Raw genomic sequence first — 25781 nt, forward strand, 5'->3', positions numbered from 1 at the left:
TCAATTACATGATCTCTGTAACTTTGGGCCCACTCAGCTTCAAGTATAAAGCACATCAGTGGATTTTTCTGTTAACTCAGTGTCAGAAGTAATCTTTGGCTTTCTACTGTATTCTTGCTCTGTTGATAGCTTCATTTATATTTTAATGGTATATAAATATTGCGGTTTGGGGTTTCCCAAACAGCATTCATCAGCAGAAAAAGGGCTCCACATGCAAATATATTTGAGAAACACTTGGTTAAAAGCAGCTTATGCATATTTCTTTACTCCATTATTTATTTCTCAACAGCCTAATTCTGTTCATGTACATTGTGAGTCACCAAAATGTGTGTGGGCATGTTTGTGCTAAGTTGCTTCAGTCGTGTCCGAGTCTCTTTGGCTCTAGGGACTGTAGCACGCCAGGCTCCTCTGTCCATGGGATTCTCCAGGCAATACTGGAGTGGGTGGCCATGCCCTCCTCCAGGGAATCTTCCTGACCCAGGAGTTGAATCCATGTTTCATACATCTTGTGCATCAGCAGGCAGGTTCTTTACCACTAGCACCACCTGGAAAGCCCACAGCCTAGAGAATCATCACTTCCTAACTTACTTACTCATAGATATATATCCTTCTTCACTATTTCTTCCCACAAAATCCCAGTATCTCTCAGAATTAAGAGTCATTTGGGAAATACTGATGACAAGTAAAGACCATTGGCTCTTAGTTTAGCCATGGCCAGGTCATTCACCTAATTGGCAGAATTGAGTTTTTTTTTTTTTTTTTTTTATATGATGACCACAATAAGTTTAGTGAACATTCATCATCTCATATAGATACAACATTCAGGAAATAAAATTTTCTGGCCTTTTTGCCTCCAGTTTCCAATCACTGGCATTTCTCTTTTCACTTTTACCAAGTGTTTCCAATATCTGCTTTGAGTAAGTTCTTGAAATTTTGATAGGAACTTTTTTGTGGTCTTTCTTAGTTATAAGATCCTTTTCAGAGATGGCATGTGTTTATTTGTTAGTTTTTGCAGGATTATCATTTAAAAAATGTGTATCAGAATATAGTAGTAAGGTTTCTGTAAGTGCATGAGTAAGAATTAGTGAAATTACAGAAGGAATAGACTATATAGCAACAATAGGTACATTTCCTGTGCATCTAAAAGAATAAACAATTTTCACTTCTGTTTTACTTGAACCTTAGGATTCAGATTCCCTGAATTCTGACATCAGAACCCAGATATTCTGGATAATATTTGCATGCACGTCACATATTGTCATTAAAATACAAGTCAACTTTTAAAGCTTATCCTTTTAATGCAAAAATATATTTTTCTATAATTTAGCAGGGTTCTTCATATTTTCTCTGGCCCCTTAAATCCTTCAGAAAAGTCAGTTCTAATCAATGAGATTAGTTCATCAGACATATTTTAAGAACTTATTGTTCAGGTGAACAAATTTTTAAAGAATCTATGAACATCATGGAAGTCCAAAATAGACCAATACTTGGGCAAATTGAAGCAGATTTTATTGACAGTCTGTAACTAGAGTAGGAAAGTCAGTTTTATTTTTGATTAGAGCTTTCTTAGATTTGGCATTATAGCATCTCTTTGAGTTAGAAATAATTGTAGGTGATTTGACATTTGTGAAAGCCAGAACATAATGTGAGTGAATGAGTAAGTATCTATGAGAGAGAATAGTGAGTGTGTGTGTGTGTGTGTGTGTGTGTGTTTTGGTTAGTCAAATATCATTCTAGTGGTTTATTAGCATAAAAGAGAAATTTTTCTTGTTCACAATATATTAAATAAAATGATGGTATAAAATTTTTATTCTTATTATAATTCTTCCTCTGTCAAGAATTTCTTACCTTTGTTAAGATGGAGAAAAGATCTAAACCTCATAACATTAAAAAATCAACATAAGACATTATAATCAGTTGTGAAAGTTGATGACCACAGAGCTTTGGGAAGGGGAGAGGTTGGTAGGGCTGGAGTTAATAAGGAACACTGTACAGAGATGATAATTGGGGTCTAGATCTAGTTCTCAAGAACTCAGCATTTAGCAAAGTGAGTAGTTCTGTACCCATGCTTAGACAAAGGGCTGCTGATGGGTGTACATTCTTGTAACTGCGTAGATTCTGGAAAAATTGTGGTTGTGTTAGTGGATAGTATTGTTTCTGTGAAAGCTTTTCTTTGATCTTTTTTTCAACTTTTAATTATTTTATATAATAAATCTGCTGTTTCCTCATTGTAGCTTTGAGGGATGAAGTTTGACTCCCCCATCCCTAATCTACTATAACCACTGTAGTTTTCAACAGCTGCCTTCTTCCCTTGAATTGGAAATGTATCTTTAAAACAATTGTTCCTATTCAAGAATTTTTTCTAAGAATCCATTCAGAACATTGGAAGGCTTTTCCAGTCAACTTTTGCCCCAATACTATAAGCATATTAAAATCCTACTTAAAATGATAATTCTTCATATTCAGTGGGATATTTTCCTTCTTTTGGGAATTCAGCATAGATACTCCATTGGCAGCTTACATCTAGGTAGGTGGCAGTTGTTTGATTTGCCCAGCAGGGTAAGGTGAAGATTGAAGATTTTTGATGTCTGCCATTTGCTCAACTGTTTTGAGGGGCAAGTCAGCATTCAGTCAGTTGACCACAACCTCTCTTTGGCCAAACTGTTTTTTCCAGTTGCCTTGTTGCTTACATTTCATTCTGCCACGAAAGTAGGATTTTCTTTGATGAATTTCTCTAATACCGATTTTTAGACAGGAAATATTGTTGGGAAAAGATCCAGGAACTTTGTTCCCAGAAACAAGCTTCCATATGGTAGTATAATAAGTTGAGGACAAAATGTTCCCCAAAAGAGTTGATTTCAAGCTCTTGAACATTGTTTTGAAGATAGTTTACACTTATCTAATATATAGCAATCTGAAATTTATTTTAATTTGTATGTTAAAGTAACATGAGTATATCCTATCTTTTGTAGATGTTAAAAGCATTTTTTTTTTAAATTAAAAACATTAGAGGTCAATTTCTGCTTCTTGGAGTTTCTAAAAACTTATTATTCAGAACATTCCATGTATTGAGCATTCATAATGTTGGAGGTAGAAGTATTTTGAATACAGTAGAGTAATTTAAGGAACCATTGATTTTTCTATCTTGAGAAGTTGATTCCTTAATAGTAGTGCTTATTAAGCCTTGTGTCTTTTCTGGATATGTAAGGACTATACTTCATAGTCATAAAAAAGTTATTTTCATTTTACTCTACTGCAATTAGTGTTAAAAGCCATTTATTGTAAAAGCAAAAATTCTAATGAATAGAAATGTTACAAGAACAGAAGTCTTGTGTGTTTTATCTTCATCATGCATCATCCATTTTAATTAGAGAAAAGGGTGGTGAACACTGTGACAAGAGTCTGGAATGAAAATCATTAATTGATGTCAAGCTGAAGAGAGACTGTTAGCATGAATTTAGTGACAGCAGGAAAGAAATTAACCTTATTACTTTATTTAGTATATTACATTATTTTGTGTATTATTTTCTATGCAGGTTCAAGGCAATTTCATTATCATAATGGAAAATACTTTTTTTTTTCTAACAGAAAAGAAAGGTGTGAATATTTATGTTTGAATATACCAAATTGAAATGATAAATTCTTTATTAAAATGTTTAAAGGTCTTAATAAAAAGTTTTAGTAGTTGTTTTCACATTTTTTTCTTAACGTTCCAAGAATCGGGAAATAGTGCCTGAATGTGTTGCCCATCCATGTCAGAACAGCTGTCTGCCATCATTTAAACCTCAGAATGGGTCTCTTGTTTATGGCTCAGAATGACTTTCTGGGCTGCTTAAATCAATAGACATTTATTTCTTTGGCTAAGTTTTGTGCTAATCAGTTACTTTTGTCATTGCTGAGATTTGGCCCAAGATAAATTAGATGGATACTGCTAAACAACAACCTGACTGTTCAGAAAAACGGATGAGTCTTACATCTTAGAGATAATTTGTGACCCCAGGGTCACCGTGAAACAGCAGAGGGGGTGTCCTTTTATGGCATTGACCATCTGGAGCTGTTAAGGGCTACACTGCGAGACACCCTCTTTTTGAAAAGTTTCCTTAAACTATGTGATTTTCCTTAAAAGCATTTTCTCTCCTGAACCAAAAAAAATTTTTTTTTTCTGAAATGAGAAAAATATGACAATGAGTAATAAACATGAAAATATATGACATGAATATATAACTTTTGGTTGTGTTGTAGTCTCTTTTCTCGCTTTATAATAAATAAGACATTCAAATGTAAAAGTATAAAATAAAATCATTGTGTGACTTTTATTGGCTCAATTGTCACTGAAGTGCACCGAAACCACAGTGCATTCCTCGTTCTAAAGCTTTACTTTTAGTGCCACTGATGCAGCAAGCTTTGTTAGCATCTATTTCTAGGATGAACATTAGAATACACGTTGGTTCAGGGTAACCAGATTTGTCTGTTCTTGAGTCCTATCTCACTGTTGGTGGCCACAGGTAAACTGTAGTTTTACATTTTACATCTAAATTTGTGATCCATTTTTAGTTAATTTTTGTATCAGGGATGAAGTTTAAATTCAAAGTGGGTTTTGCTCTGTTTGGTTTTGTTTTCGTTTTTGCCTATGGATGTCTAATTGCTCCAGCACTGTTTGTTGAAAAGACTTACTTCACTGAATTGCTTTCGTATAATTATGAGAAATCAATTGGCCATACTTGTTAGCTCTGAGTTTTTTTATCCTGTTCAACTGATCTAAGTGTCTCTCCCTCCATAGAAACCACACCATCAAGTGTGATTCCTCCCACTTTTTTTGTTCTTATCCCAATTGTTTAGCTATTCTATCCTTTGCCTTTTCATATAAATTTAAAAATAATCTTGTTTGTATCTACTAGAGTCTTGCTGGAGTTTTATAGGAATTACATTAAGCTGTTTATCAACTTGGGGAGAACTGACTTTACTATGTTGAGTCTTTCATTCATGAAAATTATATGTCTCTCCAGTTTTTAGATCTTCCTTGATTTCTTTCATCATCATTGTATAATTTTCAGCATGTAAGTCCTGTACATGTTGTGTTAGGTTTACACCTATGTATTTTATTCATATCTATAAACAAACCTTTCTAGTCAGTGTATTTCATTCTTTTAGTGGTTGTAAATGACATTGTAGTTTAATTTTGGCATCTGTGTTCACTGCCAACATATAGAAATATAATGGATTTTTGCTTATTAATATTGTATTGCTATTCTGTTACCTTACTGAACTTTCCTTTTAGTTATAGGAGATTTTTTGTAGATTCCTTGGGATTTTCTACAAAGACCACTATGCTGTCTACAAATAAGAATGGTTTTATTTTTTCCTTTCCAACCTGTATGCCAGTTATTTCCTTTCTTAAGCTGACTTCATTGTATAGAATTTCACTATGTTGAATTATGGTGGTAGGAGCAGATATCCTTACCTTTTTCCTGATCTTAAGGGAAAGCATTCAGTCTTCCTCCATTATGTTATCAGTGGGTTTTTTATAGATGCTTTTTATCAAGTTTAGGAAGTTAGTTTTGCTCTATTTAGTTTTTTTGAGGAATTCTCTCATGATAACTATTGAATGCATTTTGTCAGATGCATTTTCTGCATCAGTTGATATAATCTTGTAACTTTTCTTCTTTATCTATTAATATGATGTATTACATTGTTTGATTTTTAAAATATTGAACCAGCCTTGCATTCAGGCAATAAACATCACTTTGTCATGGTGTATAATTATTTTTATATATTACCAAATTCTATTTGCTAATATTTTGGTAAGGAATTTTGTTTCTATATTCATGAGAAATACTGACCTGTAGTTTTCTCTTTTATTAATGCCCTATGTTCATCTGATTTTGTATCTTTTCTGTATTCTTTTAAATACATTTATGTATCATTTATTCTAGCAGTGGTCTACTTTGAATATAAAAAAGTCAATAACTTTGCAATAAAATGTTAAACAAAGCCCAAAGTATTGCTTTTATAAATAAGACTTCACTTTTAAGTAAACATTTAAATTTATAAGTATGTAATAGAAAAATTTTTCCCATTAAAAGTTATCAAAGTTCTATCAAGGGTTGTTGAATTATCTTCAGCTAACTAAGACCAGCTTAGCACAATATCAATAGATTGATTTCAGAATTTGGTTGAATGCATGCCTTCTTGTCCTGAAACTCAGGATTTTGTGAGCTTTGTATACATCACAAAAAATCAAAGTCAGTATCATTAAACTGAGATCTTTTGCCACTAATAAAGAATAATAGTGTGGATTCATACTTAAGTTTCAAAGTATGTTGAATGTGTATGGTATCATAATGAGAAGATCGTACATGTATATACATACATAAATGTATGCAACTACAGTATATGTGTGTATAACTTTTTAAAAAGTGACTTTTTGCCTCAAAAAATTTCATGAATAAAATGCAAGTGGATGCCTAAAACTATTCCTTGTGGATTTTTAGAGTTAGTTAATAAGTGATAATTTAAAATAAGATGTAAATTATGAGTATGTCTTATTGACATGAACAAAGCTATCTGAAATGATAATTTTTGAGAATCCATGACATTACCTTGATAATCTAAAATGAATATAACATTGTTTATCCTATCCAGCTTCTTAGAATTGCATGAAAGAATATGTATTTTGCAATGTATTTTGATGAATGTTCTATATCCAGTTCTTAGGAAAGGCATAGTTTTTCTTGCTCCAACTTATTTTAATTTTACAGGATTCAAGCCAAAACTCGAGAATTTAGGGAGCGACAGGCTCGGGAACGTGACTATGCTGAAATCCAAGATTTTCATCGGACATTTGGCTGTGATGATGAGCTGATGTACGGGGGAATTTCTTCCTATGAAGGTTCCATGGCTCTCAGCACCAGACCTCAGAGCCCAAGAGAAGGACATATGATGGATGCTTTGTACGCCCAAGTGAAGAAGCCGCGGAATTCCAAACCTTTACCTGCAGACAGGTAGGCTCCAGGAGCAATCAGAGTATTGCTTCCAAATCAGCTATTATATAGTTTGTGACAAGGGAGTAGATTGTTCATCAATTCTCAAGCAAGAACTGCCTTTTATTAACGGGCTTTAAAAAGCTGTTGAGTCTAAGAGCATCAAGTTTACACAAATCAAAGCCTAATGGAAGGAACAGTAGAGATTTTGATAGCTTGTCTCATGATCCCAGCGTATTTCATCTTGTTCTTAAAATGGGTTCTGATGGGAGAACTAACCTGTAGTTTAAAACTCAGATAAGAAAAAGTTGAAAGTGGTTCTTCAATTTAAGACTTTTTTTTTTTATTGTGAGGTGAGCCTCTAGTTATGATAGACGAGCAATGACATGAGTTGTTTTAATTATGGTTTATTTGGACCTATTTTTTTTTTTTGGTGACATGATTTTCATGTCATGAAAGAATTACTGAATGAGATGTATAGTATAGCCAGTCTTCAAACTGCTCGTTAACAAGCCACAGGTCTGATTGTATACATTAGTGCAGCACAAAGGAGTGTGATGCTGACCCTGTGTTAATGGATATATATATTTCAAATTTTATCTGAAACAATTTAGGAACATCTTTTTCCATCCCTCCATTTATATATTCATGCACCATATAAAATTTAGTTCATGAAGAAAATAGTACACATTTCTTTTTATTTGAAACACATGCATGCTATTGTCATAAACAATACACTCATTCCATCCCATCTTATAATGGTGTCATAATCATTGCTCTGTAGTGGAGCTGTGCTTTGAATATTAAAAGTAGTAGGTTTCCCTTCAAACTAGTGGTTCTTTAGCATGCATCAGATACCTGGAGGGCTTCTTAAAACACAGATGGTCTAACCCTTTTCCAAAATCAAAATTCTGGAGAAATCACAGAAATTAAAATTTTGTGTTTTGTAATTATTTTTTTCAGAGATAAGCTATCCATTGAACAATGATATTGCTAATCCAAAAAGTTGGGAATTATGGTACCTGTGAAGTATTTCTTCATCAACCTATGAATATGAATTTGGCTTGGAAATAATGGCTTCACCTCCATTGCCTTTTTCTGTCAGAATGAAAGCTGTAAAAAAGTGTTTCTCAGACTAGAGTAGTGTAGAGACTCTTCAAAGAACCATCTCTTGATACTGCAGTATAGAATTAAATTGCTTTGATTATAATGTTATTTAAATATGTATAAAAATAAAATAGGGCTGAACTCCTTCTGTTTATAGCCATTATATAACTATAAAACCAAACATCTTTACAAATTAAATACAAACAAAACAGCAAAACCATTACATGCAAATGAACAACATTACTTTAATGTGGCCAATAATGTTTTTTTTTTTCCAAATCTGAAGTCTCACACAAATCACAAGCATGAACGTGGTGGTGGATGCTCCGTGGCAGGTTTGTTGCAGTTTGGCTGACTCAGTTCAGCCGTCGCTCTTCTCAATTAGATTCTGCGGCTCTTTTGCATGTCTGTAGCCAGCGATCTTTGACCTGTGCACCCTATCGATGTATCCTAAGGCATGAAGTTCAACGTGCTTCTCTATCATTAACTCAAGACATCGGTGAAAGTAGCATTTCTTGATGCCTCTGTATGTATAAGCTTAAATTCAGACAGGGAAATAACATACAAGATGACCTACAATATGGTTCCATTAACTTTCTGAAAAGTTAAATAATGGAAACCTAAAACTTGAAACTCCTCAGAGAGAGTTTATACCCAGTAAGGAATCTCCCAGCAACTAACTAAATTTCACCCAAGTTTGCTGTTGGTGTCAGATGAACTTTACTATTCAAATTTTTGGATTTCATGGGAGCATCTCCAGTCCACTGACAGTGTGAAGTGTAGCCTGAATCTGTTCTGGGATTTTTATTGTTCAGTAAGAAAGCCATATTCTGAATTTCACTGTTTATCATTTTGATTGATCTGATGGAAATGTGGATCTGGTAGCCCCACGTGGAAATAACCAGGGATCATTTATTAAGTGCTGTGAATTTGATGTCAGAATGGGACACTTTCTCCATTTCCGCATATTATTTATAAAATATTTTTTTTTCTAGAATCGCTTCATACTCTGGCAATATATCCATGCCTGTTTAATCGACTTGACATGTGTACTGTTATCTGACTGTACCCTTTGGTCATAGTGTCATTGTTATTACTTTTTATTAATGCTCTTGATAACATTCTGTGTTTTCGTATTGGGTGGATGCCAGAGAAACCAGACATATTCTTCTATTTTCTGTGAATAACAAAGCTCAAACGTACAAAAGTTTTGGCATATTTAACTTTTATCCTGCTTGTAACCAGATTCTATTGTCAATGATTTCTAATCCTATGTCTCCTTGGTGGAGTGTATATCCTATTTGATTGCTGTGTCTTCAGAGTGTGATGCAGCTGATCAAAATCAAATCAGAACTCTAATATCAGTTTGTTTAGTAAGGGCTGTTTACAGTGAAGCTGTGAAATAATATATAATTTCCATATTGGGTATGACTTTATCTGGGCATTCATAAATGCCCATTGTTTACCTATGACCGAATCATCATTTTATTCAAAATGTCAGCCTGCAGGTGTGTTATCATAAACTTTATTCAATGTTTCTTGACACGTAGCAAAAAGTTTCTTTTTGTAAGTTATACAATTTCAATCCAAAAGTTTTGTGTGCTTCGAATTCTTAAAAAAAAATATTGATGGAATGACAGTCAGTATGTTTTTTATTATTTGAGAGCACCAACAATTCGTATTTTTATAGTAAGATCCCAGAATCTGTAGTTAAAAACTCTACAGAAGGATAGTTCTAATGGACATTTGCTGACTGTCACCATGCAATCATTTGCCACCAAGAGAGCACTGTCCTCAAATATAATTGAAATAAAATAGTTACTGTGCTGCTATAAATCTAAATAGCAGGAAAATAGTAGGCTAGACTCCCCCAGCTTGCTGAGGACACCTTAATGGAAACATAAATACCATAATCACAAGCTTTTTGCATGCATTTTATGACTAAAGTGAAAATGCCGATTTTAAAAGAAAAGACCTCTGTGAACTTGTTTTCTCCCCCATTAAAAACCGGAATCCAGTTGTGTCAAAAGGAAGTCTGCCAAACACGGAGAAAACTAATTTTCTTAGTTATGGGCCATTATTAAACATGCGCTCTTCTTAAAAGGTTGGGTCATATAACAAAGTTGTATTTGCTATTCAAAAAGTCAAAGACCGTTTTATTTACTTACATTTACTTAGTATTTTTTTTTTTAAATCTCTGCTTTTCTTGAGATGTGAGAAAGATATTTCAAATGGAGTCCATCTCATTGTAACGTGTGTTTTGCAAGTTGATGCCCTTGCTGATGAATGAGCTCTACACTGACCTCATCTCAGTGTTCCTCCTACCCATCTCTGACCTTGGCCAGCTCCATCCACCTCCTCCATCTGCCTGGACCACCTCTCTGTCCCTACTTACTGAGGATCCACTTTCCTTCTTCTTGGCTAGCCCTGTGAACACTATTCCAGATCCCAGTCCTACCCCTGCAAGGAGCCTGCTCCTTGGTCCCCCTTTTTGTCCCTTTTTAGCCTGTGTGTCTCTGCTGCCACTTCCTCATAGCTGGTGAGCTTGCTGATGTCTTGATCATGTTGCTTAAAAAAAAAAAAAAGTCTTTTTTACCCTCTGGCTATTCTCTGCCCTATTTTCCCTCTTCACTTCTAATCCAAACTTCTTGAAAGACTAATCTAGAATTGATAGAGACTGCTGTTTCTTCTTTCCTGCATCTTGTTCTCTCCATGTGGTAGGGGGAATAATGGCCCCTGCAAAGATGCCCCGCTCTAGTCCCTGCTGCTTCTGCTGCTGCTGCTGCTAAATCCCTGCAGTCATGTCTGACTCTGTGGTCCCTGGAACCTGTAAATAGGCTCCTTCATGCAGCCAAAAGGACGCTGCAGATCTGATTACATTATCTTAAAGTGAGGATGTTTCCCTGGATTCTCCAGCTGGGCCCAGTGGATCATAAGTGAAGAAGGCGAGAGAATCAAGGTCAGAGAAAGACTTGAAGATGCAGACTGCTGCCATAAAGGTAGGAAGGGGCCATCAGCCCAGGAGGTCAGTGGATTCTAGAAGCTGCTAAAAGCCAGGAAGCAGGTTCTCCTTGAAAGCCTCCAGAGGAACCATCTCTGTTAACCCATTGGCTTAAAGTCCAGCAAAACCCACCTCCAGCACTCAAATGTGATAAACTGGAGTTATCTTAAGGCAGTAGGTTTGTGGGCATTGGGTTACAGCAGCCATGGTGTGTTAGTTTCCCAATCCTGGACTCCTGGTTCAGTGAATGCTTCTGTTTCTTCCCTCTGGGTCACTCTGGCCTCCCTGAAGCTCTGTTCTTTTAGTTTTTATGTCCGGTACTGCTATCTCTTGCTTCCTTTCTGACTCTTTCTTCACTGTCTCTTAAGAGATTCTCTTCTATTTGTCTCCTAATTTGGGATTGCCTGAGGAAATAGCTCTGACCACTGATAATTCCTATGTGTTCTTTGGGTTGTAGCTTTAACTGCTCTGAAGCACTGGTGATGTTTATTCTGCACTAACTCAGTCCTCCATAAACCCTAGATTCTTGGAGCTAACTACCAGCATGTGCTTTCTGTGTCTCCCAGGCACCTAAACCCCATCCAAAACCAAGTTCATGGTTTCTCAGTCCAGACCTCCTCTGCTATCATCAGCCTAATCTCAGAGAATGCTGTCACGACCCTCACATTGACTCTAGACAGTGTTTTCTTCTGCAGCCTCCCACACCAGACATCAGTCAGTGACAAAGGCCTAATGATTTTACATTCTGAATAATTCCAAACTCCTTCTCTCCTGTTCTTACTCACAGATGCTGGCAGTCATCTCCTAGCTCTTCTCCCAGCCTCCAGTCTTGTTCTCTTCAAATTCCCACAATACCTGGAGTTTTCTATCTAAAATTAAAATCTGACATCTCATTCTCTTGCTTAAATTTGTTCTCCAGCTGCTCATTGTCTCCAAGATGCAGTCCAAGCCCTCAGCACGATGTCTATGGGCCCCAGTCTCTCGTTTTAGCCTCATCCTTAATTATGTCATATTGGCTCACATCATACTTTTCCTAATAGAGGATCAGCCTCAAAGTATAAATCCAACTTCTACTAATTCATGGATGAATTAAGTGGCTCTTTAGTGTTATATGTTCTGCAAATGTTACATTTTGGTGAGTAAAAACAAGCCATCACCATTCATTAAGCTATCTAATATAGTTAGAGATGCAGCAATTAAATTAAAGGCTGAGGTGACATAAACAACCCAACAAATGAAATCCTGAATGTAATGAAGCCATAAATAAGGTCATGGCTAATTTTAAAGACTTCTTGTTTAATTCTTTTTGTTGATTAACATTGCCTGAAACCATAATTTGTTTGGAGAACTAATGTGTAATGGGGGTTGTTTATTTATATATTTATTTTAGCCTTAGAGAAAGTTTAAATATTCTGCAGAAATATGAGGATAAATGGAAACTATTTTAGACCTGGGTACTTACTTGGCAAACAGTGCCCCAGCAGAGTGCGTTCGTTTTGTTTTAATGTCTTTCCTTTTCAAGGCACTGAACTTTGGGGTCTTTGATGATGAGCTGGCCACACTTTTGGAAATTCCCATTAGCCACTTGGTATTTCATTTGATTTTAGCCTTCACACAGAAACTCTAAAATCCTGCTTTACATGCAACTCATCATGACAACTCATCTTTTTATTTTGACCCAACCACCTGGTTCTTCTGTCCTTTTAGGCAGTCCAGACCTGTGGATTCAAGTACCAATCTTACTGGTATTTAGTGGTCTTAGGTTGGTGGTTCTTTCCTTCTTGCTTCTGCACCAAGATGGAATATCAATCAGTTCTTAATATAAATTCATGAGGATTTATGTGGAGCCCTATTGTGAGATGCATTTTCAACTTCTTGGGAGACTTATCAAGATCTGAATTCAAAATCCATTTTTAAATTAACTTCTCAGATATTCTAGAGCTTTTCCTTGGACACTTCCAGCACTCACTGTGGATAGCTGTTTGATTATTCTCTGTTTGATTCTTTTTCCTTTCTACTTCCTTTAGTGCCCCATTGGTTGATTTTGTGTAACTTAAGTAGTTGATTAGTAATGATGTTTTTTTTTCTTTTCCAATCCTTAGTCCTTAGATTCTTCCACTAAAACAGATGTGGAGATAGGAGCGTGAAAATTCAAAACCTTCTGTATTATCACAGAACAGAAAATGATGAGATAATTCATATATTCTGTGGCTCTGTAGTAATTACTTAATATACACTTAAAATTGCATAAAAGGGAATCAACAAATCTTTGTAGAATGAATGAATGAATATTATTATATACATTTCTGTAAAACTAAAAAAATATTTTAAAAACAATTTTCTTACTTTATACCTTTCATAATTAGTTCTAGTGAATAAACTACACAGGGTTATATTGCTGAATCCTTAGGAATAAAGAGTTTTCAAAATATTTGTCTTTGAAATTAAGTACCTTGGGGCCAGATAAGCATTTCCAGGGTGGGTCCTTTTGGTAGGATGGTGGAGTGGGTGGGTGGCTCTTTCAGCTTAGCTTTTTTCTGATGACACTTAGAATTCTTAAAGAAGGTTGGGAGCAGAGATGGGCAGGATGCAGAAGGAACTGGGGCTTACTGGAGAACATGGGGTATCCATGGAACAAGTTAACAGACAGCATGACTCCTGGGAGTTCCGTGGAACTGCCAGCTGTTGTGGACTCGGACAAGGACAGTGAATTCTGGCACCCCATTTCTTGAGGCATGAGGATTTTCTCTAAATTTCACAGTCTCCATGTGGCCTATGAAGGAAAGGAAGACCTAGAAATGACTTTGATTCTATAAAATTCTAATTCTGATGCAGGAGAGTTCTGATTTCAGTTTTGGTTTTACACGCTGTGTTGGCGTAGCTTAAAAAAAAAAATCACCTGCTTTGTGACAGAAACTAAAGCTGAGGATAAATACTTAATTCAAATTATTCTCTTTTCCTTCTCTTTCTTTTTTTCCTTTCACGTGGATATTCAAGCTTTGCTAAATGGTCAAGGGCTTAAATTCTTTGAACAAGCCCTGGATTCTGGAATGGATTCTTCTTCTAGCCTCCGTCCCTCCCCCTCCCCAACACTTATTTGGCAGCTACAATGTACAAGGATGTGGGAGGGGTCTGGATACAGAAATGAATAAGAGATTCCCCTCCCATTTCCTCTCACTTGGTGCCATGTGACAGACCATGCCCTGTGTTATACACAGAGTGATATGAATTCAGTAGGGAGGGGAAGGCAGGTTGGGTGATACCAGACTGGTTGCCATTCCAAGTGGATTCTGGGGCCTTGCTGGAGTCTCAGGCCTGTGGAGGAATTATGCAGTTTGTGGCCTAAAAAAAACCAAATTATGCAGTTTTCTACTTAAAAAAAAAGTTGTTTTTTCACGAGCATGATATTGGAGAATTCTCTGTATTTTTAAAGCATCTTCTGTGTGTGAAACTTTTAGGTTCCTCGACTTTTAATTCTGATGCTACAGTTGATGCCTGTGGCTTTTTACATTCTATACGGATGCTCAGATGTGCCTGGCTGAGGACATTTGATTGATTTCTGTAATTAAGAAGCAACTAAACCTGCAGAAATTTGGTACAGGACTTAAGCTCGAATAGTCACAGATTCATTTCTAAACCAGGGGACTAGGGTGACAAGGATTATGACCTTTGAGACACAAGCGAAGACGGTGAGGGCCTGGGACTGTGGTCGGACCCTCCCCAGCCTGTGACGTGACGTGTGGACAAGCTCACCTTTGGACTCACTGTTTGGCTCCCCTCTGGAGGTGTGAGTGGAATTTTTTCAAGAGCATTTTCAATAGCTCTGTGATATATTTAAATAAAAATGACCACTTAATTGCATAATATTGGTACTATAAATGCCTTGTATTCATTATATGATAATTAATTAAAATAAGGTTCAGTGTTAATATGTAGTAAGAGTATTATGGATGTTTTATTTATGGTACACAGGAAATGTCCCTGGTGATTTTTTTTTTTTACTCCCAGTTTAGAAATGATAAATCAAATATGAAAAGGAACTAGATGTTTTTCTTTAATGGTGTGTCTTTTCTGGCACACACATCCATGTAACTGGCATCAGCTACATACGCCCCTCACAAAATCAAGTCTGACTGCACCCAAGGATAGCTAAATGCCCATCAAGGAGTCAATGAATGCATTTGAGTTGTTTTAATTAGCTAGGTGTGATTTAAAGGTTGCCAAAATCAAAAAGGCTTATTCATTTTTCATCAATAATCACTTACCTTAATATTTCATTAGAACCTGCTGATTTGCAGACCTCCTTCTGGGCTTTGATTCATTATGACTGCAGACATAATTTAACTTTCCCTCTTTTTCCCATTCTGTATTGTACTCTTTCATCTGTGAGACACTGTTAAGATGTTTCCAACATTCATGGGGCTGCTAATTGACCCAACTTTTTTTTTCTTCTTTAAACTGTACTTAAAGCTGAGGGTTCTAGGCTATGGAAAGCTCTGTGTGTGTGTGTGTGTGTGTGTGTGTGCAAAGTCAGTTTTCTTTCATTACTTGAATATCTGGTAATGTGCAAATTTTCTATTTCCTATGTTCTGGGAGTAAGGGCTGATTTCTCGTATACAGAAGTCAGGAAGTAATAGTTTGGGTGCAGTCTTAGACTGTGCCATTAATCTGAAAACATCTTGTATGTGGCACACGCAGCAGATGAGACTATACTCTGTGCATATACCTTGTTTTCAGTACAGTTCTCTGTTGCTTTAGATGCAGACCCGCGCTTCATCTCTGCACACCTTTGTGTCCTCAGGTACTGGCATCATCCCCGACTTCTGTGACGCCCCCTTAGGGGTGCTGCATGGACGCAGGGAGGCTGAGAGATGATCCTCACATTAATATGGTGCATGTGCGGAAGACAGCCATTCCTCTTCTTAAATTGTCCATTGACTATGTGCCTGATCTTAGCCGCAGACAGTCCATGCGAGAGGTGGGGATCTGATTGGAACCTCTTAAAACCCCAGATTTCAATCACTATCCTTAAATGTGTAGAAAGTCCTTAATTTTTTTAGAAGTCATTGATCTAAAACATGGAAACAGGTTAGATCCCTAACACAGACTGAGATTCTGACAAGCTGATGCTAGTAATGAAAAAAAAGACACATTAATAAATAAATATTTTTACTTTTCCAGATTAACTATAAATACTCTATGTCTGTCTCCTATATCCATGTTAAACAATTTGTATAAATTACATATTATTAACATTCACCAACTGTAGCAGTTTTGAGGCTAAGTAAAAATTACTTCATGTAAAGAAATAAAAACTTGTGTGCTTCAAAATTTGGTAAATATATATTGAATTATAAATATTTTCATTGGACAGGAAGCCTTCTTACCTTTTAAATATTTCCTAGAAAAAGTAGTGCTGACTTTCCTTATGTCCAAGATTTCTGTTACAGAAATATGTCTGGAAAAAATGAATGAACCACCAGCAGATATATAGATATCTGCTTATGGAGAATTTAAAGAACACTTATGCATTTGGAGATATTAGCCACCACTAAAAATTAAAAGTCGTTGTTTGCCCGGAGCTACTTTTTACATCTTGCTTCAGAATGTTTGTTGGAAACCCTTTCCATAAAATAGATTTATTGGAGTTAACATGACTTGCTTTGGGAGAGTATGTAGATTTCCGTAATTCTATTCTTGGCATATGATGCTCTTCACAATTCTGGGAGCCAGTGTGGAGGTAGAGTGGACAAGGTCTCTTTGCTAGACTTCTCCTTTACCTCTGTGAGCTTCTCAACCTGCCTGTCCTGCTTAACACTCTTTGTTCCTTCTGCCCTTGAACACAGGTCTGAGGAGGCACAGCAGGTTACATTGTCCACTGCGGTGGTTTTAGATTTAGATCTTGGCTCTGCCGTTTACGTGAATGGCTGGCAAGTTATTTAACCTCCGTGAGCCTCGTTAAACTCATCTGTATTTAAAAGTTTTTGTCCCATTGTTGGACCATATGTCAGCTGTGTCCTGATTTTTATATTTAGAAAATACATTCTTTATAACCGTCCATCATGATCTGTGTTAGCGACTGTTGGGGGTAAAAGAGAAATACAGGTCCAGCCTCTGATAGTAATGCTCTTCTAGTCTTCTGGGAGAACAACAGACGGATTTAAATAACACAACCGGTTTTATGGACCATGCTGTTTATTCTAATAGCTAGACCAGAATGGTTTGATTGACTTTTTAAAAATCTGGTATGTTTTTTACCATATGGCCAAAGCCATATCTAGGGTGCCAAGCTAATAAGCCTTCTTTTCTCTGCCAGTGAACCATGAAAGTTGTTAGCAAAATGTTTTATTGTGAATTGATCCATTTTCCAAGCTCTTGGTGATATAAACACCATCTTAAAAGATAAAGTGTAGATTACCAAACATTAGTCACTGAAAATTTGTTGCACCAAAGGACCATAGACCACCTGTCTATGAGATGACCCAGAGTGGAAGGTACATAATATGGTTAGGGATGCCTGAAAAATGTTATAAAACTACCCTAAATCAGTTGGTTGTGGGTACACAGTGCAGGTTATGTTCTTTTGAATGATGTAACATGAGAAGAATGTACAAACGTGTTTAGTAATACTTTGCAATAACATATTTTTTTGAGATAGGGTTTAAAATAGAATGACTTTGTGCTTCCCTCATTTATGACAACTTTTTATACAAAGGGCTCAATGTGCAAATTCTTCTGAATAATAACCACTAATTCCTGTGTATAGCAATGTAATGATGTAACGGGATTAGTTTGTCCTCTAATCGATCAATTCTTAAAAGAGTTCATGGCATTTCTGGCTTCCTCATACCATCAGACTATTTGTATCTTTCATTTTCTCTCCTCATGTTTGTGTCTTCCTTTACATCCTTCAGCATATATACCATATTTAAATTAGCTTCTAAAAAGTCCTTTTGCCTCTTCCATCCTCACAGCCCTTTCAGGATCTGTCTCTATGGACTGATTTTTTTCCTAGTTCTGGGTCATATTTTCCTGCTTTTTCTCTTTTTGAGTTTATTTCATTTAGACTGTGTAGGTCTTTGTTGCTAACGGGCTTTTCTCTAACTGCGGCGAGCGGGGGCTACTCTCTAGTCGCCGTGTACGGACTTGCCATTGTGGTGGCTTCTCCTGTGGAGCACGGGCTCTGGGGCACCAGGCTTCAGCAGTTGCAGCACAGGGGCTCATAGGTGCAGCTCCCGGGCTCTAGAGCACAAGCTGAGTAACTGTGGCACATGGGCTTGGTTGCTCTGCATCATGTGGGATCTTCCCGGATCAGGGATCAAACCCATGTCTCCTGCTTTAGCAGGTGGATTCTTTGCCACTGAACCACTAGGTAAGACCCCCTCCTTCTTCTTATATCTAATAATTTTTTCATCAGCTGTCAGATATGTTGAAATTTAGGATGTGGAGGATTATATGTTGTTCTGTCCAGTCAGAATTACCTCCCTAAAGTTTAGTTTGGGTGGCATCAGTTCTGCCCAAAAAAACCTGACTGCAGAATCAAGTCCAGACTTCTTGGTGTGGCAGTCTCCTCCCAGAGAACCAGCAAGGTCTTAACCCTCTGTATCGTCCTCTTCAAAACTCTAGTCACTCCAGGCTGTTTACCATCCTAGAATACATCAACTATTTTTCTACCTCAGTTCCCACTGCATGTACTTTTATTTGTTTATTTTTGATCAGTCTGGAATTGATGCATTCAGCTCTCTTTATCTCTGTTGTTAAAATCCCGGTTCTCCAAATGCCATCTTTCTGCAGTATAGTAACAACTATTTGGAATGAGTCTGTCCTTTTCCTTGGATTCAAAATAGTTTGTACGTCTACAAATGACTTCCTTAAGTGCTTGGACAGCATAGTTGGAAACGATCTGTCTCCCCTCTACTTTTTGCATGATTTTTTTTTTCCTCCACATTTTTCTATACATTGTCTTTAGCAATGGTGGGAAATCGTTGTTAAGTCATTCCCGAGAACTGTGGTTAGGACCTGACTGCTGTTAGAAAGTTATCTTAGAAATAGGGTCATGATCACTCTGTTACACATGTACACAGGTTACTTTTCCTGTTAGGAAATGAGGACTTATCTATAAGGAGGTAAAGATAAGGATCATGCTTTATTTAGCCTCATATCTTTGAAATGCTTTTGTTTATGTTTGGAGAATTTTAAAGTAGGTATGTAGGAGGAATAAATGAAAAAAAAAATTTGGCTTCAAGTAGTTTAGTGATTTGATTTATTTGAGAAGAGTCATTTACCTAATATGTGACTTCAACATGTAAGGATAATTCAGTTCATAAATGTTAAGTACCTGTAACTTTCCAGTAACCTATCAATGACATGGAACAGAATAGATTGCTTTACAAATCCATTATTATACTATTTTTGTTTTTGGCTAGGACTTTTCCCCCCACAATAATTGTAATTCAGTGTTAATAAACTTGCATATATATTTTTTATTTGTACATTTCTTAAGCCAGCCATAATGGTAATTCTACCAATAATGCTGGATTCAAGACTGAGAAACAAAGAGCTTAGGTTATTTTGAGACCCTTTGGTATCTCTATCCTGTCTGTTTTCTTCCTGTGCAGCTAGCTACTCAAACCAGTACTGGGCACTGTTGAACTAGGTGCAACATTTTGCTGATTTCCTTCAAGTGTTTCCTGGGTAAGAACCATATAATCCCTTAATCAGCTTCTTTTGAGATGCCTGTTTACACTAAACATAGTCCTATTCCAATTAGTTTCAAATTCTAAGCAAAAGTTCTGGTAATTAAACATTGTCTGAAGGAACATCCCCTTACTGTACTGCAGCATTGAAATTGAGGTACAGTTCAGTTCAGTCGCTCAGTCGTGTCCAACTCTTTGTGTTTGCGACCCCATGAATCGCAGCACACCAGGCCTTCCTGTCCATCACCAACTCCAGGAGTTCACTCAAACTCACGTCCATAGAGTCGGTGATGCTATCCAGCCATCTCATCCTCTGTCATCCCCTTCTCCTCCTGCCCCCAATCCCTCCCAGCATCAGTCTTTTCCAATGAGTCAACTCTTTGCATGAGGTGGCCAAAGTACTGGAGTTTCAGCTTTAGCATCAGTAATTCCAAAGAACACCCAGGACTGGTCTCCTTTAGAATGGACTGGTTGGATCTCCTTGCAGTCCAAGGGACTCTCAAGAGTCTTCTCCAACACCACAGTTCAAAAGCATCAATTCTTCGGCACTCAGCTTTCTTCACAATCCAACTCTCACATCCATACATGACCACTGGAAAAACCATAGCCTTGACTAAACTGACCTTTGTTGGCAAAGTAATGTCTCTGCTTTTCAATATGCTATCTATATATTGGTCATAACTTTCCTTCCAAGGAGTAAGCGTCTTTTAAGTTCATGGCTGCAGTCACCATCTGCAGTGATTTTGGAGCCCCAAAATAAAGTCTGACACTGTTTCCACTGTTTCCCCATCTATTTCCCATGAAGTGATGGGACCAGATGCCATAATCTTAGTTTTCTGAATGTTGAGCTTTAAGCCAACTTTTTCCCTCTCCTCTTTCACTTTCATCAAGAGGCTTTTTAGTTCCTCTTCACTTTCTGCCATGAGGGTGGTATCATCTGCATATCTGAGGTTATTGATATTTCTCCCGACAATCTTGATTCCAGCTTGTGCTTCTTCCAGCCCAGCGTTTCTCATGATGTACTCTGCATATAGTAGAAACAACATTAAGCTTGTTAGCACTTTCATCAATTTCATTGATCAACTACACTGAAGGACTATATACTGATGTAAAGGAATTCTTTTCCTCTCAAACTTCAACATTATGTGACTTTGGGAAACAACACTTCTCTCCTCTTTTGTAAGATTGAATAACTATATACAAATAAATAATGATTTTAAATAAGTAAATAATAATCACTCTCTTGTAGGGTTGTGTGGGATAAATGAGATAATGCAAGTAAATTATTTGATATAGTAACTGCTGGCAGTATTATAAATACATATATTTAATGGTGGTGGAGGTCAAATTTCATGTCAAACTCTGTTATGAGATGCAAACTATTATGTATAGGATGGATAAATAACAAGGTCCTACTGTAGAACACAGGGAACTGTATTCAATATCCTGTGATAAACCATAATGGAAAAGAATATGAAAAAGGGTATGTATTTGTATAGCTGAGTCACTTTACCATACAGCAGAGATTAACACAATATTGTAAATCAACTATACTTTCATAAAATTTTTAATGTTATGATTAAAAAGTCTTCTAAGTAGATCTTGAAAATTCAGTGAGAAGCACAGTCACTTGAACAAGCATTCTGTTTTAACATATTATAAAATTTTGGGCAACTTCTTGGACTTATTTTTAAATGGAATTTAATCTGTATAAACTGCTGGCCTAACTATGGAATAAAGTGAGATAATCCTTGAATGTGACATAGTTGGCAGTTTACTTAAAATATGTCACATATGTCAGTTGTGTCCTACTCTTTGTGACCCCATGGACTGTAGCCCACCAGGCTCCTCTGTCTCTGAAGTTCTCCAGGCAAGAATACTGGAAGTGGGCAGCCATTCTCTTCCCCAGGGGATCTTCCTGACCAAGGGATCAAACCCAGGTCTCCTGAATTGCAGGCAGATTCTTTACTGTCTGAGCTACCAGGGAAGCCAATCTATGTCACATGTACATGATAACAATTCTGTATTTCTCTAGTGTGTCCTGCAATAGTGTTAAAACATCAGCATCAGCTGAGATGAGAGTTTTTCAAACCTGGATGGTTGGTAGATGAACCACTGTAATATTAATTGGCAATAGAATTTATTTCATAATGTGTGTGATCCGTTGCAGTGGTAAAATAGATTATTTTTAGATTCCCATGTAAAATTGTTTTCTCACTAGATAATTATAATTGGCTCTGTGTGTAACACAAATTTTAAATATTTTATGTTATTAGTAACACCAGCGTAACAAGATAGAAATGCAAATACATTTTCCTGTTTCTTAAACTGTGGCTGCAAACAGAGAATTGGTTCTGTAAATTATTTTTAATGTGCACACTTTTTAACAAGGTTCTTAAAGTGGTAATCATGTTTCGGTTTCCAGCGTCGAGGGGTAGTGATGGTTTGACAGCCATACTGTCGCTTTCATGGGTAATGAAATACTGGTTTTCATTAAATTTTATGTTAAAAGCCCTTATTTGGAGTCATAGATTTCTACCATTTTAGAGCGTGAAGAAACTTGATTTAAAAGCCTCCTGTTTTACAAAAGTGGGGACAGAGGGGTGGAGGTGTGGAAGAAGGTGACTGTTTCTTATCCCCATCTTTTCAGTTAAGAAAGTCTTGGTACCATGGCAGGCATACCTGATGGGGATCAGGAGACCTGCAGGCTGAGGTGAGGTGGGGGCGCTGTCCTTAAGTAGCGGTGCTGCCTTGGGTGAAATCCTGATCACAAGCAGCCTTTTTACAGATTTATAAAACAGGGATAATCACTCCTGGTTGGCCACTTACAGAAGAAATATATATTCATCAAATAAAGTATATTTGTGAAAGCGTACTTACAAACACAAATATCTACCTGTGATGTATCATGCTGTTATAATTTTGCCTGCCTCTTGACCTCTTCTGCAACCTACAGAATTATGTTGAGTGGGTGAGTTAATTCAAAGACAGATATGAAGGCAGCTTTGAGAAGTTGAGTACATCTCACCATGCCAGCGGTTCATTGGACTACTCCTAGACTTAGATATAAATACATTTTTATAAGTAATAAGTAAGAGTCTAATTGGACTTCACATGAGATTTTTTTTAAAGAGAACTCAAAATGCACCATCTTGAGAATCATAACCATATTTCCTTCAAAGTTAAATGCAGCAGACACAGATGTGTGTCTCTGAGTAAACAGTGCGTGTGTGATGTGCATGTTTATCATCCCTTTTATTGAGAACCTGGGAAGATGCTCTGGCCTGCGACATCCAAGTCCATTTCCACTAAATCCCACCTTGTCATCCTTGCTGCTCCCACTGGCCAGGGAGGTCATGGTGCCTTTGACTGTGTCTGGGGTCGTTTACAGTCTGTTACAGGTTCCCACCTAGCATCTGGGTGTCCCTTCACTGCATGTGGGCCGAGGCACATAAACCATTCTGTATCACGTGTTCCCTTGCCCCCTGCTCCATCCATCCTTTACTTGCCTCAGGGTGCTTCCTCCTCTTCAGTTTGGTTCTTTTATTCCTTTCTCCCTGCCCAGGCCCCCTCCCCACAGGCCCTCTCTGGCTGGTCCCTCTTCTGTAATTCCTTGCATACGTGTATTCCTCTCTCCCAAATGCTGCCTTTATCCACGTGTCTTATTACTCCTAATTCTGCAGGAGCAGACCCCACCTGTTGCATCCACCTGTGTGTCTGTAAGTTCTCACACGGTGGCTCGCAAGCAGCAGGTGCTGTCTGCTATTTGTTTAATGGCTGCACTCGTGGAAAATTCTAAAAGAGATGGGAATACCAGACCACCTGACCTGCCTCTTGAGAAACCTATATGCAGGTCAGGAAGCAACAGTTAGAACTGGACATGGAACAACAGACTGGTTCCAAATAGGAAAAGGAGTACATCAAGGCTGTATATTGTCACCCTGCTTATTTAACTTATATGCAGAGTACATCGTGAGAAACGCTGGGCTGGAAGAAGCACAAGCTGGAATCAAGATTGCCGGGAGAAATATCAATAACCTCAGATATGCAGATGACACCACCCTTATGGCAGAAAGTGAAGAGGAACTGAAAAGCCTCTTGATGAAAGTGAAAGAGGAGAGTGAAAAAGTTGGCTTAAAGCTCAACATTCAGAAAACAAAGATCATGGCATCTGGTCCCATCACTTCATGGGAAATAGATGGGGAAACAGTGGAAACAGTGTCAGACTTAATTTTTTGGGCTCTAAAATCACTGCAGATGGTGACTGCAGCCATGAACTTAAAAGACGCTTACTCCTTGGAAGGAAAGTTATGACCAACCTAGATAGCATATTGAAAAGCAGAGACATTACTTTGCCAACAAAGGTCCGTCTAGTCAAGGCTATGGTTTTTCCAGTGGTCATGTATGGATGTGAGAGTTGGACTGTGAAGAAAGCTGAACGCCAAAGAATTGATGCTTTGAACTGTGGTGTTGGAGAAGACTCTTGAGAGTTCCTTGGACTGCAAGGAGATCCAACCAGTCCATTCTAAAGGAGATCAGTCCTGGGTGTTCTTTGGAAGGACTGATGCTGAAGCTGAAACTCCAGTACTTTGGCCACCTCATGCGAATAATTGACTCAGTGGAAAAGCCTCTGATGCTGGGAGGGATTGGGGGCAGGAGGAGAAGGGGATGACAGAGGATGAGATGGCTGGATGGCATCACCGACTTGATGGACGCGAGTCTGAGTGAACTCCGGGAGTTGGTGATGGACAGGGAGGCCTGGCGTGCTGCGATTCATGGGATCGCAAAGAGTCGGACACTACTGAGCGACTGAACTGACTCATGTGCGTGTGTTTCATGTATGTGTGCATGTACATGGTAAGTTTTATGCATGTTTATAATGTGTTTTTATGGGTTTCTGTGTGTGTGCTTGCAAGTGTGTTTATTGATGTATTGTGTGTATTGTGAATGTGTTTGCATGTATGTCTATTTGTATGTATGTTTATATGTTTGTCTGTTTGTGGGGTGTGGGCTCCCTGTCTCTTGCCTGGTAAGCACTCTCACCTATTTGCAGAAAATCCTGCTGGATGGGAGTGGGGGTTGACTGACTACTGGCTGTGCCTCTGAGAAGACCATCCCCACCAGGAACAGAGCAACCTTCTCTTTAAAAAAATTATTTTATTCTATTTTCTGGCCATGCAGCATGTGGGATCTTAGTTCCCTGACCAGGTATTGAACCTGTGCCTGCAGCATTGGGAGTGTGGAGTCTTAACCACTGGACCAGCAGGGAAGTCCCTTAAGCCCTCTCTCTCTTTATGATGCTTCCTGTTTCTGGTTTTCACAGCATCTTCTTTTCACCAAATCTAAAAATCCTATGTTGTCTCCAGGCAGCTATATGTAAAAGGCTATTTATCAAAGATTTTGCTTTTAAGCCTTCTTGCATGCCTTCTAAAAATTCCTCTTCAATAATATGTCATGGAGAGCTTGTAGAAGCTGTTAACATGAAATAACACACAGTAAGGGTTTAATTCTTTTCACTAAACCTAAAAGTTATCTTACTATTAAGAAGTAGAACTTTTTTGTATAAAACTTAGAAAATACAGAAAAATTAATGATCTCACCCGAAGCCAATAATAACTTTTTAAGTATATTCTTTAAACACATAGACTGATATCTGCATATATGTACTTATACAAAACTAAAACTAGAGTTATATACATACCTCTCTAGGAATCTGCCTTTTACTTACTATGTCACAAACATCCTTCCATGCCAGGAAATAGTCTCTTAGAAAACATTTTATAAAATTCCAGCTATATTTCATTTCATGGATTTTTCTTGCTCAAATTGATGAACTGCCCAAGCTTCAGTCTTCTCATGTGTAAAAAGGAACAATAATATTGCCTTAAACAGTCTCAGGGAATTAAACGAGATAACACACAGGAAGTACTGAGAATAATGCCTGTCACAGAAAGTACTCAATTGATTATTCAGTTCAGTTCAGTTCAGTTGCTCAGT

At 37.4% G+C, this 25781-nt stretch overlaps 1 protein-coding gene across 19 annotated transcripts in view; it reads left to right on the top strand.

Moving 5' to 3' along the window:
* The window catches only part of PARD3 (par-3 family cell polarity regulator), a 597553-nt gene that overhangs the window by 431303 nt on the left and 140469 nt on the right, over nucleotides 1-25781 (top strand). For all 19 annotated transcript variants that reach the window (XM_059892900.1, XM_010811174.3, XM_010811183.4 and 16 more), the window contains one exon: nucleotides 6759-7001. In XM_059892900.1, the coding sequence (XP_059748883.1) occupies nucleotides 6759-7001 (243 nt within the window). The remainder of the gene's footprint in view (nucleotides 1-6758; nucleotides 7002-25781) is intronic.

This window comes from Bos taurus, chromosome 13 (assembly GCF_002263795.3).
Source record: "Bos taurus isolate L1 Dominette 01449 registration number 42190680 breed Hereford chromosome 13, ARS-UCD2.0, whole genome shotgun sequence".
NCBI classification, from domain to species: Eukaryota; Metazoa; Chordata; class Mammalia; order Artiodactyla; family Bovidae; genus Bos; species Bos taurus.